This window comes from Gymnoscopelus braueri (genome assembly GCF_963280865.1).
Source record: "Gymnoscopelus braueri genome assembly, chromosome: 17".
Classification (NCBI taxonomy): domain Eukaryota; kingdom Metazoa; phylum Chordata; class Actinopteri; order Myctophiformes; family Myctophidae; genus Gymnoscopelus; species Gymnoscopelus braueri.
Genome location: NC_137617.1, coordinates 6,242,982 through 6,260,760, shown reverse-complemented (window position 1 = coordinate 6,260,760; position 17,779 = coordinate 6,242,982). Strand labels below are relative to the sequence as shown.

General features: G+C 40.9%; 2 protein-coding genes across 2 annotated transcripts in view; both read left to right on the top strand.

Moving 5' to 3' along the window:
- The window catches only part of LOC308104422 (myosin heavy chain, fast skeletal muscle-like), a gene marked incomplete at its 3' end in the record, with an annotated part of 87,207 nt that continues 69,428 nt past the window's right edge, over positions 1-17,779 (top strand). Inside the window, exon 1 of the mRNA XM_080454829.1 lies at positions 1-42. The remainder of the gene's footprint in view (positions 43-17,779) is intronic.
- Positions 1-17,779, top strand: part of LOC308104423 (myosin heavy chain, fast skeletal muscle-like) — a gene marked incomplete at its 3' end in the record, with an annotated part of 46,446 nt that continues 28,667 nt past the window's right edge. Inside the window, exons 1-33 of the mRNA XM_080454830.1 lie at positions 1-42; positions 169-387; positions 477-620; positions 892-1,048; positions 1,177-1,204; positions 1,295-1,397; positions 1,492-1,584; positions 1,668-1,731; positions 1,958-2,056; positions 2,140-2,243; positions 2,782-2,920; positions 5,060-5,178; positions 6,199-6,348; positions 6,443-6,613; positions 8,018-8,321; positions 9,656-9,720; positions 10,016-10,103; positions 10,210-10,327; positions 10,413-10,536; positions 10,633-10,769; positions 11,361-11,616; positions 11,793-12,035; positions 12,306-12,482; positions 12,573-12,718; positions 12,803-12,893; positions 12,981-13,370; positions 13,714-13,840; positions 14,000-14,118; positions 14,219-14,415; positions 14,891-15,074; positions 16,439-16,604; positions 16,751-16,875; positions 16,996-17,304. Of these exons, the coding sequence (XP_080310956.1) occupies positions 181-387; positions 477-620; positions 892-1,048; positions 1,177-1,204; positions 1,295-1,397; positions 1,492-1,584; positions 1,668-1,731; positions 1,958-2,056; positions 2,140-2,243; positions 2,782-2,920; positions 5,060-5,178; positions 6,199-6,348; positions 6,443-6,613; positions 8,018-8,321; positions 9,656-9,720; positions 10,016-10,103; positions 10,210-10,327; positions 10,413-10,536; positions 10,633-10,769; positions 11,361-11,616; positions 11,793-12,035; positions 12,306-12,482; positions 12,573-12,718; positions 12,803-12,893; positions 12,981-13,370; positions 13,714-13,840; positions 14,000-14,118; positions 14,219-14,415; positions 14,891-15,074; positions 16,439-16,604; positions 16,751-16,875; positions 16,996-17,304 (4,944 nt within the window). The 5' untranslated portion in view covers positions 1-42; positions 169-180. The remainder of the gene's footprint in view (positions 43-168; positions 388-476; positions 621-891; positions 1,049-1,176; positions 1,205-1,294; positions 1,398-1,491; positions 1,585-1,667; positions 1,732-1,957; positions 2,057-2,139; positions 2,244-2,781; positions 2,921-5,059; positions 5,179-6,198; positions 6,349-6,442; positions 6,614-8,017; positions 8,322-9,655; positions 9,721-10,015; positions 10,104-10,209; positions 10,328-10,412; positions 10,537-10,632; positions 10,770-11,360; positions 11,617-11,792; positions 12,036-12,305; positions 12,483-12,572; positions 12,719-12,802; positions 12,894-12,980; positions 13,371-13,713; positions 13,841-13,999; positions 14,119-14,218; positions 14,416-14,890; positions 15,075-16,438; positions 16,605-16,750; positions 16,876-16,995; positions 17,305-17,779) is intronic.

Genomic DNA, 17,779 nt, shown 5'->3' with positions numbered 1-17,779 from the left:
GGGTTGCACACAAGGTTCCACTGCTACTGGTAGAGGGGAAAAGTAAGTGTGTCATAATGTTTCTATTAAACCTACACTAAGCTATAACCATAAGAATAGTCCTACAAGTATCTACAAGGATCTCAAGTCCGCCAAAGGCATCAACACCATCTATTTGTCTGTCTACAGAAAGCCGCCACCATGAGTACGGACGCAGAGATGGAGCAGTATGGCCCGGCCGCCATTTACCTCCGTAAGCCAGAGAAGGAGAGAATGGAGGCTCAAAGTTCGCCCTTTGATGCCAAATCTGCAGCATTTGTAACTGATGTTAAGGAGCTGTACGTCAAGTGTAAAATCCTAAAGAAGGACGGTGGCAAAGTCACTGTGGAAACGCTCATTACGAAGGAGGTACGTAGGTAGAGGTGGATCTGAAATAAAATAGTGACACAGTACAACTGTAATTGCAAGACATTCTAAAGTTGCGTTTTTATTTTTAGGAAAAAACTGTGCCTGAGGCTGATGTCACCCCTATGAACCCTCCCAAGTATGATAAAATTGAGGATATGGCCATGATGACCCACCTCACTGAAGCCACTGTCCTGTATAACCTCAAAGAGCGTTATGCAGCATGGATGATCTATGTAAGGTTTTCTACATGCTGAGAACAGTACAGTATTGCACCTGTCGATAGCAAAGAAAGAAAAATACAGAGCACACGTTATATCATCAAGTGAAATCCATAAAATGACAGATTCAAACAAACTCATGGTTCTGAAGTTAACTTGCTCATTAGTAGATGCCACTTGCAACTCGTGACTGTAATCCCTGCTCTAGTGATCCGTTGTCCCAGATATGTGGCATGGTCAGTGCTATGTTGTATGATGTTAATGTTCTCTCTCTTCTCCCCTTCAGACCTACTCTGGCTTGTTTTGTGCAACTGTGAACCCCTACAAGTGGCTCCCAGTGTATGACCAGGAGGTTGTAAATGCCTACAGAGGCAAGAAGCGTATTGAGGCTCCACCCCACATCTACTCTGTCTCTGACAACGCTTATCAGTTCATGCTGATGGGTACGTACTAGTCAGGACAATGTAAAAAAAAAAAAAATATATATATATATATATATATATATATATATATATAACTATAATGGTTTTGTGCTGTATCCATGACTAAAAGTTTGCTTTACATTCTACAGATAAAGAGAACCAGTCTGTCCTGATCACGTAAGTTTCCCATCTAATAGGCATTAAAAAAGCAACATTGACCACAAATTCACTAACTGCATTTCTCTAAATGTATGCATTTATAAACAGTGGAGAATCCGGTGCTGGAAAGACTGTGAACACCAAGCGTGTCATCCAGTACTTTGCAACAGCTAGTTCTGGTGGAGATAAATCGGCGGCCGGTAAAATCAAGGTATGTGTACAGGTTTAAAAAAAAAAAACATAAAGCATTTATATGCAATATAGCAATTCAAATTTTAAATTGGTCGATGTCTAAAACATTCTAGGGGTCACTGGAGGATCAAATTATTGCAGCCAATCCCTTGCTGGAGTCCTATGGTAATGCCAAGACTGTGAGGAATGACAACTCCTCTCGCTTTGTAAGTATAAATAATGACATTTTATGAGAAAACCTGCAATAATTCCACAGTGTAGATGCAACTAATTGTTGTATATCAAACAGGGTAAATTCATCAGAATCCATTTCGGCACAACGGGTAAACTGGCCAGTGCTGATATTGAGACATGTAAGTATGAAGTTCATGGATGATAAATTATGCGTTAATTTGAGGATTACATTTTGAATTATGTACAACCCATATAGATTATAATTTTAACAATTATAATTGTAATTATAATTATAATTATAATTATAATTATAATCATAATTATAATTATAATTATAATTATAATTATAATTATAATTTATTTTATATTATTATCATTAGTATGAGTTATGTAAAACCCATATAGATCTGCTGGAGAAGTCTAGAGTGACCTATCAGCTTCCTGCAGAGAGAGGTTACCACATCTTTTTCCAGATGATGACCAACCACAAACCTGAGATTATTGGTAAGTGGAATTACTGATGATGCATTGAGAACATAAATTAATGAATAAAAACACATGTTCACCCTTTTTTAATCCCTTTTAAGAAATGTGTCTGATCACCTCCAACCCCTACGACTTCCCGTTGATCAGCATGGGTCAGATCACTGTGGCCAGCATTAACGACAAGGAGGAGCTGGACGCTACTGATGTCAGTGAACATATTTGTTTCTTTCTAATACTCACTAGTGTGGACTGCAGTCAGTTGCTCTGCAAAATGTATTTTATAAAGCATTGGTTCTCAAAGTTTTCAGGCAGTGACCCCCCAAAATAATCCTATTTGAACTGGGGACCCCCCCATCCTTACAAGCACTTGGAATTGTAGCAGTTGAGGCATTACATTTAGTTTGACTCGGTTCCACAGATAAATATTGTGAAAATAGCCGATCTACATGTTTTCACATTCTTTGACTCTTTCTTAGGTAATATTCGACAATTTGGCCAATTTTTGACAATTTGTATAGTATAGTGTGTTGATTACTTATTTGTTTTATTTCAACTTATTTATTGTATAGGTCTTAAAAGTCCTTAAATTGTCACTTTAGAAATGTGCAGATACCATGTATATACACTTACAGTATACTGTACGTTGGTTTGTTAACTGTTGAGTTGTACACAGTTCTAAATGATGTTTGTTAATCAATGCTTAATCTTAATCTTTTGAATACTTCTCTGCTTATCGACAACAGGATGCCATTGACGTCCTGGGCTTCAACGGTGAGGAAAAACAGATGATCTACAAGTTCACCGGTGCAGTGATGCATCATGGTGTCATGAGGTTCAAACAGAAGCAGCGTGAAGAACAGGCAGAACCTGACGGCACGGAGGGTGAGCTAATCTTTATTATTAGTATTATTATTATTATTATTATTATTATTATTATTATTATTATTATAATGTATCATTAACATGGAGGGTTAGCTGCATCTTGAACTAAGGAATGAAAGTAATGCATACTTTGTCACAAGTATTGTATTTACTTATATTCTAAATGGACTAAGCTAAATATATTGTCAATATATTTCCCTTTTTTTTTAATATATAATATTTTACCGTTTACGGTGGCACGGTGGCGCAGTCGGTAGCGCTGTCGCCTCACAGCGAGAAGGTCCTGGGTTCGATTCCCACTGTGGGCGCTGGGGGCGTGTTCTCTCCTCCACGTCATCAGTGCCCGTACCCTAGGTGGGGTTGGCGAAAGGGCCTTTCTGTGTGGAATTTGCATGTTCTCCCTGTGTCCCCTATGGTAAATAAACGTGTTCCTTCCACGCGCTACACCCTTCCGGGGAAACTCCACCCTGTCAGGTGATAAGAAGCGTTCTGCTCACTCCTCATGCATTGAAGGAAGCATGTGCTCAGTTCGGGGCTCTCCCCAAGCTGGCAGAGGGAGAGTAGCACCCAGGATAAAAGCTTAGGCAATGGACCCCTCGCTAAGCCCCACCCACTCCACTCTGTGACTAGTGGTGCGAAGTTAGTCACACCCAGGCCTGGCAGCGCCTAGCAAGCTCTGCTTCTCACCCATTGACTTGCATGTTAAATGATGGCTTTTCCCCTTAAAAATAATCGATCATTTCAGGAGCAAGAGCTTCAAAATCTCTTCTAAATGTAGTCAACAAGGCCTGCAGTAGGCTATGCACTGGAAAAATTTGCATGACATTATTTCAATAAACTAAAAACATGGGAAATGTTAGAGGGAGTAACAGCCATGGATACACGACGGTCGACTGTCACGACCGTCATGGATGAACTTCAACCTGGTGTTTGCACTTTCTCCATTTATGGCCCGTACATCTACATAAACGTTCATATTTCAAATATAAAGTGCTTATCCAATGGCCACGGATGTTACATTTATGTACGGGCTCTCAGAAGTACCCGTATCATCCGTATTGTTCAATAAAAAGCATTTGAATCTGATCTGTGGCTATTTTCTCCATATGCTTTCAACTGAGCCACCCTATCGGTTGGTAGGTGTATTGCACTCTGATACATTATGAGAAGATGGCCACTGATCGGATTAACATGCTTTATATTGAACAATACAGAATATACGGGTACTTTTGAGAGTCCCGTGCATAATTGTAACATCCGTGGCCATGGGGTAAGCACTTTATATTTGAAATATGAACTTTTATATAGATGTACGGACCGTAAATGGAGAAAGTGCAAACACCAGGCTGAAGTTCATCCATGACTGTAACAGGATTTCATGTACCGCAGGGTAAGACTGCAGCAGCAGTTAATAAATAGACGAACAAATGAATTAATATACTTTAACGTGCGGAATCTGAAACAGGCAGCGCTGTGATTCTGAATTGTGTTACGATTGCGGTGATTAGTAGCCTATTATTGACACCACCTGGGCGAGTGAGTCATGTAACTTTCCTGACGTTAAGCTGTGTACGTGTTCAACAACACAGCCATGCAGCCTTAAGTGCAGATTTCAGCTTGGGAAAAGCAGCCTCCAACGGGTTTGGGTACGTGGCTCATAGTCACCATTGCGTTATCGTGGTATTCCTATTCTTGCTATTATGTTGCAAATGATTGTGTGTGTGCGGGCGAAATAACATTGACAGCTATGGCGGGTGACGAAAGCTTGCCAGACCTATGCCAGGCTAACAACGGTTGCTAAGCTGGCATTGGACAATCGCTTCTGGGGTGGGGTTTAGCGAAGGGTCCATTGGCACAGGGTAAATAAAATGGGTTACAAAAATCGTGGGATAAAAAACTATATATATATATATATATATATATATATATATATATATATATATATATATATATATATATATATATATTATACTGTTTAGACTGATGATTATTTGGTTTACCTATGATCCTAGATCATTATTTCTATGCATTTGACGTATTAACTCGTGTTTACCTTGCTTAATAAGTAAGTCGCTCTCTGGATTAAGAGCGTCTGCTAAATGCCTAAATTGTAAATTGCAAATTGTATGAACATTTCAGAGGCTGACAAGATTGGCTACCTGTTGGGTGTAAACTCAGCAGAGATGCTTAAGGCGTATTGCTACCCCAGAGTGAAAGTCGGAAACGAGTATGTCACTAAGGGACAAACTGTGCCACAGGTGAGTAAATTACATTAATTCCATGTTCTGATTTCATACACACCTTATATTCTCAACACAGCATACCATAAGAACTCTAATATCTTTTTGAGTTGTGTCTTAAATCAGCTTCTGTAGATAAAATGATCCTCCAACATTATTCAAAGTCATTTCTATTTATTTATTAAATATATGAAGAGCATACAAAATATACAACTCTGCAGAAACATGTGCAGTTCAATGCACCTCTGATGTATTATTTTAACAGTATCGTTATACCTTATATAATTATTTAAAAAAAACACTACACCATACAACCCCACTCAGATCAGCTAACACAGGGAAGCTGTTAGAACCTTCCCGAAAACACCCGGGACAGACTCTTCTCCCCTCTGGCTTCCAAACTGTGGAACGAACTCCCATTGCAGTTAGAACTGCAGACTCACTCCCAATCTTCTGCCGTAATCTCACATCTGAAGACTCACCTCTTCAGACTTCACCTTAGCCCGTATCAGTTGCCTTAGCTTTGACGACCTTGCAGGCTTATGCAAAGGCTAAAATGTCATTTAGATAGCACTAGTCCATACACATGGGAGGATATGCGCCCGCCCCCCCCGCACACGTCCCGTTGCATCTCGAACCCCCGACCCGCGATGGCTGTGTGCAAATTCAGATGAACTGCTCCAGCCACTGAGGAGAACCAGGCAGAACCAATTTTGGCCTCACCACTACACCACCAGTTTGTCAAATTATAGGAGGATGTTATGTAGACAGATGCCAGGTTCATTTGTAGACCTGGCATCCTATAGTGTGTATAGTTTCAATGTATCCTACAGATTATTGATTGTTTTGATATTATACTGTTTAGACTGATGATGGTTCTTGATTTATCTATGATCCTAGATTGCTATACATTTGATGTATTACCTCGTATTTTCCTTGCTTACTGTAAATCACTCTGGATTAAGAGTGTCTGCTAAATGCCTGAATTCTTAATTGTAAATTGTGTAATTCACACCCCTACCTACTGTATGTCCTTAGGTAATGAACTCAGTCGGTGCCTTGGCCAAGTCCCTCTATGAGAAGGAGTTCTTCTGGATGGTCATTAGGATCAACGAGATGCTGGACACCAAGCAGCAGAGAAACTCCTACATTGGTGTGCTGGACATCGCTGGTTTTGAAATCTTTGATGTAAGCATGGACTTTTTTTTAAGTGGGAGACTAATTATTTTTGTCACAATTACACAATTACAAGAGATTGGGCTAATGATATTTCCACTTACAGTTCAACACCCTGGAGCAGCTGTGCATCAACTTCACCAATGAGAAACTGCAACAGTTTTTCAACCACACCATGTTTGTTCTGGAACAAGAAGAGTACAAAAAAGAAGGCATCCCCTGGGATCTCATTGACTTCGGCATGGACCTGGCTATCTGCATTGAGCTCATTGAGAAGGTATGTACATGGACTTGGCTGTCTGCATTGAGCTCATTGAGAGGGTATACTATTATTATTGTGGGCTCGGCGAGCACACTATAGATATCTTCACTATTTATTTATTCTCCCCCAAAAGTATGGCACCTAACTACTCCCACATACTTTCACTTAGAAACTCCATTCAAATCCAACTTACTGTGGACACGTGTGCTTGTACTTTTATTTTTGAAATTATTGGTAGTTTTTGAAATATTTAACTTAAGCACCCAATGCATTTCCAATGGGTTTTGCTAGTGGGGAGAGAGAAGGACAGAGGAGAAATGCCCCGTGTTTTCGTAAAGTCACTGTGGCCGCATTGTTTACACTACAGACATGCTTTTTACATCACCAAGATCGCACAGGTCTGCTCTCCAATTTAATCCAAAGATCTAAGCTGTGCGATGTACACATTTTGAGATAAGACCATTAATATAAACCAATGCACCTACACACTCTAGCAATCAGTAGCAGCTGGTGCTACCTAATCTGTCAGTCATTGGCTGTCAGGCAGTGGTGCTGCAAAGTAACTAAGTATATTTACTCAAGTACTATGCAAGTGCTTACCATGCATGGTTTAATTTTGAGGTACTTTTACTTTCCTTTCCTTTTTTGTTACTTCTACTCCACTACAATGACAGCATTTGACAGCTTTAGTTACTTGTTACTTTGCAGAATTTATTATTAATACAAAACCTACAGTAACCACACACAACATTGAGTACTTTTACTTTGGTACTCAAAGTATATTTTGATGCTAAAACGTTTGTACACTGCAAGCTCCGACCCCCCCCCCCACTCACACACACCCCATATACTCCACTGCCACTCCACCAGGCACTCCCAATCTGATCAACCGGAGGCCAGTCTGCACCCACACACAACGCAAAGACAGAGATACAGAGTAAAACTGAATTTGTACTTTTTATAACTACATTTTTTTGGCTTTAAAGCGAGCCCACATTGTTTCTTTATAGGAACCATATTTTCTAGTTATATTATATTATTATATATTATCATGGACCTGGCTATCTGCATTGAGCTCATTGAGAAGGTATGTACATGGACTTCGCTGTCTGCATTGAGATCGTTGAGAAGGTATACTTTTATTATTATATTATATTATTATATTTTATCATGGACCTGGCTGTCTGCATTGAGCTCATTGAGAAAGTATACTACTATTATTATTATTATTATTATTATTATTATTATTATTATTATTATTATTATTATTATTATTATCATTATATTATTGTATATTATCATGGACTTGGCTGTCTGCATTGAGCTAATTGAGAAGGTATTCAATTATTTTGTCCGTTAATGGACATGATGTTAAGTAATATTGTTTTTGTCATTTTCTCTTTTGTCTCCTTTACAAAGCCCTTGGGCATCTTCTCCATCCTTGAAGAGCAGTGCATGTTCCCAAAGTCTTCGGACAAATCTTTCGCCGAAAAGTTGATTGACCAGCATCTTGGGAAGAACAAGGCCTTTGAGAAGCCCAAGCCTGCCAAAGGCAAGGGTGAGGCCCACTTCTCCCTGGTCCACTACGCTGGAACTGTGGACTACAGCATCACAGGCTGGCTTGAGAAGAACAAGGACCCCCTGAACGACTCTGTCATTGGGCTGTTCCAGAAGTCTTCAATTAAACTGCTGGCTGTGTTCTATCCCCCACCTGAGCCTGAAGGTATGTTTATTAATCTCTGTGACACCAAACAATGACTCGACATGGACTGACTGAGGAACAAGACTAATATACACATGAGGACTGATTAGGGGAGTCCGGGGACAAAAGAAACAGGGGGCAAAAGTAACACACTCAATAACTCTAATTAGAAATAAGCTAGAGGGGTGAGACTTCTTGTGCACATGCTCAGTAGGGTCCTCTCTCTGCCTATGGAAGGATATAATTATCATTTCATCTCAGCAGAAGTTTTCAACAAAAAACTGATTTTGAGGTGTAAATGTACATTTTTGAGTGTACGGTATGTTCTTTCTGCTGTCTAAAGATAAGATGTCAGCTAATTTAAACTTGGATGAATTGTATCTCTATGTTATTGGTCACAAATTAACATCAGCAGCCTATGCTAGTATAGGTGTTTCTAGATAGAATATGGGATTTTATCATGGTTGCCCCATCGGGGGCAATTGTGACAAAGTGACCGGGGTCAATTGTAACAATGTGTTTTCAATGCAAGCAGATTTTTTTGTCTGGGATTTCATACTTTTATGTTAGTAAATGAACACATTTCACTAAATGTCACTACATTTCAAAGTAAAAATACATTTAAATAAAAAATAGACATACATTTGAAAAAACAAAATTGAAAAATAAAATTATTTGAATAAAAATACAAAATGTATATAAAACATTCGTAAGTAAAACTGTTAAATTATAAAAAAATATATATGACTTAGTGATGTGCTTTTATTTGAGATAAAGTGTATTAATATGACTTATTTTTACAGTGTTACAATTGCCCCCAACCACTGTTACAACTGCCCCCGTCACGGGGGCAATTGTAACACTGTGACTTATTGCATTCAAATTAATATTTTAGTCTAGTCCTTATTAGTGAAAGCTTAAAAATTGTATTATTAATTAGGGCACATATATATGTTTCTTATAGCAAAAGATGACTAGGATATTTCAAGTAGTCTGTGAATTATGAAGGCAAATACAAAAAGTGTTACTTTTGTCCCGGGTCTCCCTACACATGAGATACAGCTTGTGGAGACATGGACATAGAACCATGAAAACTAGAACAAGAACATAACACATAGAAATACAAGACCTAGACAAGACAGGCAAAGTCTGTGACTGTGACAGAACCCTCCCTCAGCCCCTTTCCCTGCCTGCTCTCAAGCTCTTGTCCCCTCTATACATTCCTCTAGTCTCCCTTTTATCATGGACATTGTGTGACGTTTTCTTTTATTTGTTCTTGTCCAGGACTTTAGTTCGACCTTGGTCGTTGAAAATTGGCTTTGATTTGATTTAATGTTTCTAACAAATATAAACAGATAACACAAAGAAGGGAGGCAAGAAGAAGGGTGGTTCCATGCAGACTGTGTCTAGTGCTTTCAGGGTAAGAATATTTATTCATTATTATCAACATTATATTCCTGTAAGAATTAAGCATTATTATTAACAACATTATATCCAAATAAGAAATAAGCACGTCTTTTCATGTTGGAATCAAACAATTTCTTTATCAAAGTTATGAGCTTGTAGATCAGCTATATTTGAATAGCTGAAGTATAACATAGAGCTTAAGTAGTTAATGTATGTTTTAGGACAATCTAAATCTGTAAAGTAACTAGTATCTAAAGGAGAACGTTTTACTAATAATAAACCTACTTGGTTCTTTTATGTCTCAATAGGCGAACTTGGGGATGCTGATGACAAACTTGAGGGCAACTCATCCTCACTTTGTGCGTTGCCTGATTCCCAACGAGTCCAAGACTCCAGGTAAACACAGAAAATACAAACGTAAACAATTGTGAGGTGGTCATTTAATGCTTTGGCCAGTGTGTAACTATTTTGTCCTAATAATAATGGAGCAACATCTTTACAGGCCTGATGGAGAATTTCCTGGTCATCCATCAGCTAAGGTGTAACGGTGTGCTGGAGGGCATCAGAATCTGTAGAAAGGGCTTCCCAAGCAGAATCCCATATGCTGACTTCAAGCAGAGGTATTCATTCCTTTTTCCAGCAGCTTTTAGTTCCAAACCCATTCACGGGAGTCACGCAAAATGACCATGAACTTCTGCAAAACAGGTACAAAGTACTGAATGCCAGCGCATGTCCCGATGGCGCGTTCATGGACAACAAGAAAGCCTCTGAGAAGCTGCTTGGGTCCATTGACGTTCCCGTTGATGAGTACAAGTTTGGACACACCAAGGTAAACACACTGTGAACCTGGTTTAAAATTATCAAGAGAGGACTAAAGGTGGATTTTACAGTTGTTTAGTTACAGTGTTTGTAACATTGTGTTCAGGTGTTCTTCAAAGCTGGTCTGCTGGGTACGCTGGAGGAGATGCGAGATGAGAAGCTGTTTGCTCTGGTTACCATGACTCAGGCTCTCGCACGAGCTTACCTCATGAGGAAGGAGTTTGTTAAGATGACGGCTCTCAGGTACTTTGAAAACATAATTTATTCAATATTTAGTATAATTTAAGTACACTTACTGTCCAATACAATTGTTATAGTGTCAAATCAATTATACGTAGCCTGCGAGTTAGTTTTGGCCAGCATACACTTGAGATAGGTTACATGCATGCTCGTTCTATGTGGCTGTTTACAGCGTCATGCAAGATCCATATGTCATACACTGACGTGGCAATCAGCTGTCTTGAAATGGGCATTCCATCCGCTTGTGTGTTTTAACTTGTTGTCATGCGGCGTTTGCTCCCACCACCACCCCAGCACCACCAGTAGGCTCTGCTATTGGTCTGTTCCCCATGGATGTACTGTATATCTATCGTCCTGCTCTTAATGGTTAATGATGGCTGTATGATTGTGCTGAGCAGGGAGAAAAAATATAGCAGAGCCTGCACGCCAAGATAAAATATTACCTCCACACTTGTATTCTCATTCTATAATATTGCTTAAATATATTCGGTCTATAATATTGGTTAAATCTATTCGAGAGTTATCTGACAGAACTATAATAAAAGCGTATACTTCTTCCATCACTGTCCACAATCATGACACACTTTTCCACAGAGAGGCCGCTTACACCATCCAATTCAACCTCCGCTCGTTCGTCGCTGTGAAACACTGGCCATGGATGAAGGTCTACTACAAGATCAAGCCTCTTCTGCAGAGCGCTGAGACTGAGAAGGAACTGGCCAACATGAAGGAGAACTACGAGAAGATGACGACTGACCTGTCTACTGCCCTGGCCAAGAAGAAGGAACTAGAGGAGAAGCTGGTGGCTCTGATACAGGAGAAAAATAACCTTGCCCTGGCAGCATCATCAGTAAGCAGGCTACACTGGACATTTTACAATTCCCTCCCTCAGATCACAAAGCTGTGCTTTCTCACACTATGCTCCCTAAGAGTCTGTACCCCCTAAACGGCAACTGCAAAAGTACATATTGAACAGGACAAATGCTGATATGCTTGTGTGTTTTTTTCTTTTTCATTGACCATTAGGGAGATGAAGCATTGAATGATGCTGAGGAGAGGTGTGAGGGTCTTATTAAAAGTAAGATCCAGTTGGAGGCAAAGCTCAAAGAGACGACTGAGAGACTGGAGGACGAGGAGGAGATCAACGCTGAACTGACCGCCAAGAAGAGGAAGCTGGAGGATGAATGCTCTGAGCTCAAGAAGGACATTGATGACCTGGAGCTCACCTTGGCCAAAGTGGAGAAGGAGAAGCACGCCACTGAAAACAAGGTATAGATTATACACTCTCTGGGGTTTTATCAAGTTAGTAGTCGTTGCTGTCGGGTAGAAACCTCTTACTTTCGTTAATTTTGGATGTGAATCCTGGCAAGCAACTGTTTTGGACATTTGAGGTTTCCACCCGACAGAGACCAAGTGCAATAATAATCTATTCCATGACAGCAAATTCCGTTCTGCTTATATCAGGTGAAGAACCTGACCGAGGAGATGGCCTCTCAGGATGAAGGACTTATTAATACTGTTCATGTTGTGTTCATTTAGGTGAAGAACCTGACCGAGGAGATGGCCTCTCAGGATGAGGGACTTGGTAAGCTGACCAAGGAGAAAAAGGCCCTCCAAGAGGCACATCAGCAGACCCTGGATGACCTGCAGGCAGAGGAAGACAAAGTCAACACTCTGACCAAGGCCAAAACCAAGCTGGAGCAACAAGTTGACGATGTGAGTTTTACAAAAGCAATTGGATGTTTGGAACACATTATGTTTATTGTTTTTCACTGAATGATGTACAACTCATTTATCATTGTGCAGCTGGAGGGTTCTCTGGAGCAAGAGAAGAAGCTCCGCATGGACCTGGAGAGAACCAAGAGAAAGCTGGAGGGTGATCTGAAACTGGCCCAGGAATCCATAATGGACCTGGAAAATGACAAGCAGCAGTCTGACGAGAAGATAAAGAAGTAATGTGGACCAACAATATGAAATGTCATGGAGAGAAACCACCTGCAGAATTACACTAATATATGATGTGCTGTGTTCCACAGGAAGGACTTTGAAGTAACCCAGCTTCTGAGTAAGATTGAGGATGAACAATCTTTGGGGGCTCAGCTACAGAAGAAGATCAAAGAACTCCAGGTATTTTTATTTTCTGTAAAATCACTAATAATAAGTAAGAGTGAATTATTACTTTCAGATGTTAATCTAACATCATTAATTTGAAAGGCTCGTATTGAAGAACTGGAAGAAGAGATCGAGGCAGAGCGTGCCGCTCGTGCCAAGGTGGAGAAGCAGAGAGCTGATCTCTCCAGGGAACTTGAGGAGATCAGTGAGAGGCTTGAGGAGGCTGGAGGAGCCACCGCTGCTCAGATTGAGATGAATAAGAAGCGTGAGGCTGAGTTCCAGAAGCTGCGTCGTGACCTTGAAGAGTCCACCCTGCAGCATGAAGCCACTGCCTCTGCTCTCCGTAAGAAACAGGCTGACAGCGTGGCTGAACTGGGTGAACAGATCGACAACCTCCAGAGAGTCAAGCAGAAACTAGAGAAGGAGAAGAGTGAATACAAGATGGAGATCGATGACCTGTCCAGCAACATGGAGGCTGTTGCTAAGGCAAAGGTAGGATGGAATGCCTGTGTATAATATAATTCTTGAGATAACACTTTTTTTCATTTTCATTTCGCCTTTAGTTTATCAGAAAGGTCAATTGAGGGCAAGCTCTCTTTTCCAATGATGCCCTGATACAGTAAACATAGCTTAATATTAAACAACATAAATAACAAGATAACAGAAATTATCATAGCTAATGATGGCCAACCTAGTGATGAGTAAGGAAACCATCTCCAGTTATAAACAGGAGGACTGAAGGATAGACTGCATCGAGTGACTTTACTGTTCAAATCAAAGCAATGAACCAATCAGAAAAAAAGGATGATTGAATTAGTCCAATGTTCATTTACAGGGAAATCTTGAGAAGATGTGCCGCACCCTTGAGGACCAACTTAGTGAAATTAAGGCCAAGAGTGATGAGAACGTTCGCCAGATCAATGATGTTGGAGCTCAGAGAGCTAGATTGTTGACAGAGAACGGTAAATATTCATCTTAAAGTCTACTTTATCGACATGGTTGGTCGATACTTTTGGCAACTTGATCATAATTAGAGATTATGCTTTAATCAACAGTTATCCTTGGACTTTGATGATTTTTTCCCCCTTATGTTTGAAACGAATATTTAAATGTCTAATTAGGTGAGTTTGGTCGTCAACTGGAGGAGAAAGAAGCTCTGGTCTCACAGCTCACCAGAGGCAAGCAGGCCTTCACTCAGCAGATTGAGGAATTGAAGAGACTCAATGAAGAGGAGGTTAAGGTGAGGAACAGATCCCCCCCGCCCTTTTTTTAGGCCTAGTTCTATATTTTTTTGTAATTTAATTCAGCTGACATTTTTTTTGTCCATTTTCTATTGACAGGCAAAGAATGCCCTTGCTCATGCTGTGCAATCAGCTCGCCATGACTGTGACCTTCTGAGGGAGCAGTTTGAGGAGGAACAGGAAGCCAAGGCGGAGCTGCAGCGTGGAATGTCCAAGGCCAACGCTGAGGTGTGTCAGTGGAGGAGCAAGTATGAAACTGATGCTGTCCAACGCACTGAGGAGCTGGAGGAAGCTAAGTAAGTCATTAGTGTTTTAAACCAGTGTATCTCAATTTTATTTGGTCTCAAGGACCCCCTAATTGATACATATATTTGGCCGCGGACCACCCTCTGCAAAGGTTTTGTGGCAGGGACCCCTAGAAGAGAGGATTTATATTAAAACAAATTCCAAATTATTCCAAATGTTCCCAAAATTTTCCATGAAAATAGCAATTATGTACAAGCTCGCAATGTGGCACAAAGTGTCACGCTGTGAGCTTGTGGATCTGCTATTTTTAAATAGCCAACATATAAATGGATAAAGTTGTTAAATGATTTTGGTGCTACATTAAACTACTTTAGCCCGGGACCCCCTGGATCCCCCCCAAGGACTCCTGCTGGGGGGCCGGCCCCGGAACCCGCTTTGAGAGCCAATGTTTTACACTGTCAGGCACCACTCACTATGCAAAATATTGCCCACATTAATATGATTCCATTCAACACTGATCAACAGGAAGAAGCTAGCCCAGCGTCTGCAGGAGGCTGAAGAGCAAATCGAGGCTGTTAATTCCAAGTGCGGCTCTCTGGAGAAAACCAAACAGAGACTCCAGGGTGAAGTGGAAGACCTCATGATTGATGTGGAGAGGGCCAATGGTCTGGCTGCCAACCTTGACAAGAAACAGAGGAACTTCGATAAGGTGCTTTGACACTCATTATTTTGAAACAAAATTAAATCTTGCCTCCTTAAAGTGGGGTAAATGACACATTTCATTATAAATGCTGTGCAGGTCCTAAAAGTGGGGTAATTAACACATTTCATTATAAATGCTGTGCAGGTCCTTAAAGTGGGGTAAATTACACATTTCATTATAAATGCTGTGCAGGTCCTTAAAGTTGGGTAAATGACACATTTCATTACAAATGCTGTGCAGGTCCTTAAAGTGGGGTAAATGACACATTTCATTATAAATGCTGTGCAGGTTCTTAAAGTGGGGTGAATGACACATTTCATTACAAATGCTGTGCAGGTCCTTAAAGGTTTTATGACATTCATTTTTTGGGCGGTGTAGCCGCCCCTATAAGTGGGGTTGGGACACCTCATTAGCTGTACTGTGATTGGCTCATTAGTACACCCCTAGCTGTACTGTGATTGGCTGACTCTATTGGCTGACTCTATTCAGCACTGTGCTTGGCTAGCGAGACACATGATGACATTAATAACCTATAAATAGGATTATGCGCTTAAAAAAATAAAAAAAATGTTTAAGTGAGCTTCCATCACTATGATGACCACTGTGATGACCACACCGACCACTTCACACTGGGTGTAATTATTTTTTTCTCTCTAAATTTTTATCCCACGATTTTGTAACCCAATTTTTTACACCCAGTGCCAATTGTCTATGTAATCCTGGGCACTACCTTCCTTCTGCCAACCTAGGGAGGCCAGGGCCGAGCTTATGCCTCCTTCAATGCATGAGAGCCAACTGACCTTCTTGTCACCTGACAGGGGAGAGTTTCCCTGGTTGGACGTAGCGCGTGGAAGGAACACGTTATTACAACCAGTTCCCTTCCCCTCCATCAGGCGCCCCGGCTGGCCAGGGGGAGGCAGTATAGTGACCAGAATTACTGCATGTTTTTGTGAGGGTACCTACCCTAGGAGACACGGGGAGAACATGCAAACTCCACACAGAAAGGCCCTTTCCCCAACCCCTTCTAGGGTATGGGCACTGATGACGCGGAGGAGAGAACACGCCCCCAGCGCCCACAGCGTCTCCTGCGTCCCCTGCGGGAATCGAACCCAGGACCTTCTAGCTATTTAGAGGGAATCGAGCCACACTTCACTTTTTTTTTTAGACCATCAGAATTAAGTAAAATGGTGGTAATAATTTTTTTTGCGTTAAAATAGCTGTTTCTGAGGATATCATGAAGCCTTGTTCCAATAAAGAAATGCAAAGGGTACTTTTTACCTATTTAACTTGAAAACAGGTCAAAAATGACCCTAACACAATAGAAGGGTTAAAGTGGGGTAAATGACACATTTCATTACAATGCTATGCAGGTCTTGGCAGAATGGAAGCAGAAGCATGAAGAGGGTCAGGCAGAACTGGAAGGAGCTCAGAAAGAGGCTCGTTCTCTCAGCACTGAGTTGTTTAAGATGAAGAACTCCTACGAGGAGTCTCTGGACCAACTGGAGACCATGAAGCGTGAGAATAAGAACCTGCAACGTGAGTCTTTCTCTACATCACTTTTAATAACAGTGAGGGAAAAAAAACATTAAATGTTCAAGAGCAGTTGTGGATCAGGCTACAACTTTATTCAAATGAAAATACAAAATAGATGCTGATTATTCATTATTTTCAATAAACTGCAGAGGAGATCTCAGACCTGACTGAACAGATTGGTGAAACTGGAAAGAGCATCCATGAGCTGGAGAAATCCAAGAAACAGACGGAGACAGAGAAGTCAGAGATCCAGACAGCCCTGGAGGAAGCTGAGGTAAAACTTTTAGTTTCTAGATGAACTATATCTTGTCTATATCTTAGATTTATTTCAATACGTTTTATATTCAAACAGTGAGCTGTATATGATGTTACATTTTGATCCTTTACATTTTAGGGTACTCTGGAGCACGAGGAGTCCAAGATTCTTCGTGTGCAGCTGGAGCTCAACCAGATAAAGGGTGAGGTCGACCGGAAGCTGGCAGAGAAGGATGAAGAGATGGAACAGATCAAGAGGAACAGCCAGAGGGTGATTGACTCCATGCAGGGCACTCTGGACTCTGAGGTCAGGAGCAGAAACGATGCCCTGAGAATCAAGAAGAAGATGGAGGGAGACCTGAACGAGATGGAGGTTCAGCTGAGCCACGCCAACCGCCAGGCTGCTGAGGCCCAAAAGCAGCTGAGGAACGTCCAGGGACAGTTTAAGGTGCAAAACATTAGTTAGACACATATTCAAACTAGAAAAAGTGCTCCTCGGAGCACAAGTCTCCGCCAGGTCAGGCAGGTTAGTGTGGCCTCCTAGTGGCGCTATATTAGGCCAATGTGAAAAGGGTGCTTCTTAGGCCTTTCACAGCAATCAGACACTGCATTCATGATTTGAGGCATTTTGTTCAAAACATTTTTTTGTGAAATTATACCTGCTGGTGGCGCTATAACAGACCAATGTGAAAAGGGTGGCATTTGTTCCTCGGCCTAGTGGGAATGTGCGTGTGAAATTTCATGGAAATTGCACACTACGCTCATGATTTGAGGCGTGCAAACTTTGGAAGCCAATGTTAGCCAATTAGGATGGAATAAGAAATATCGGACAAATCTGTCTTGATGACATGACTATAGAGATACTATGTACCGATTTGCGTGATTTTTGGACAGAATCTGAAGGAGTAAGAGCAACATTTTTT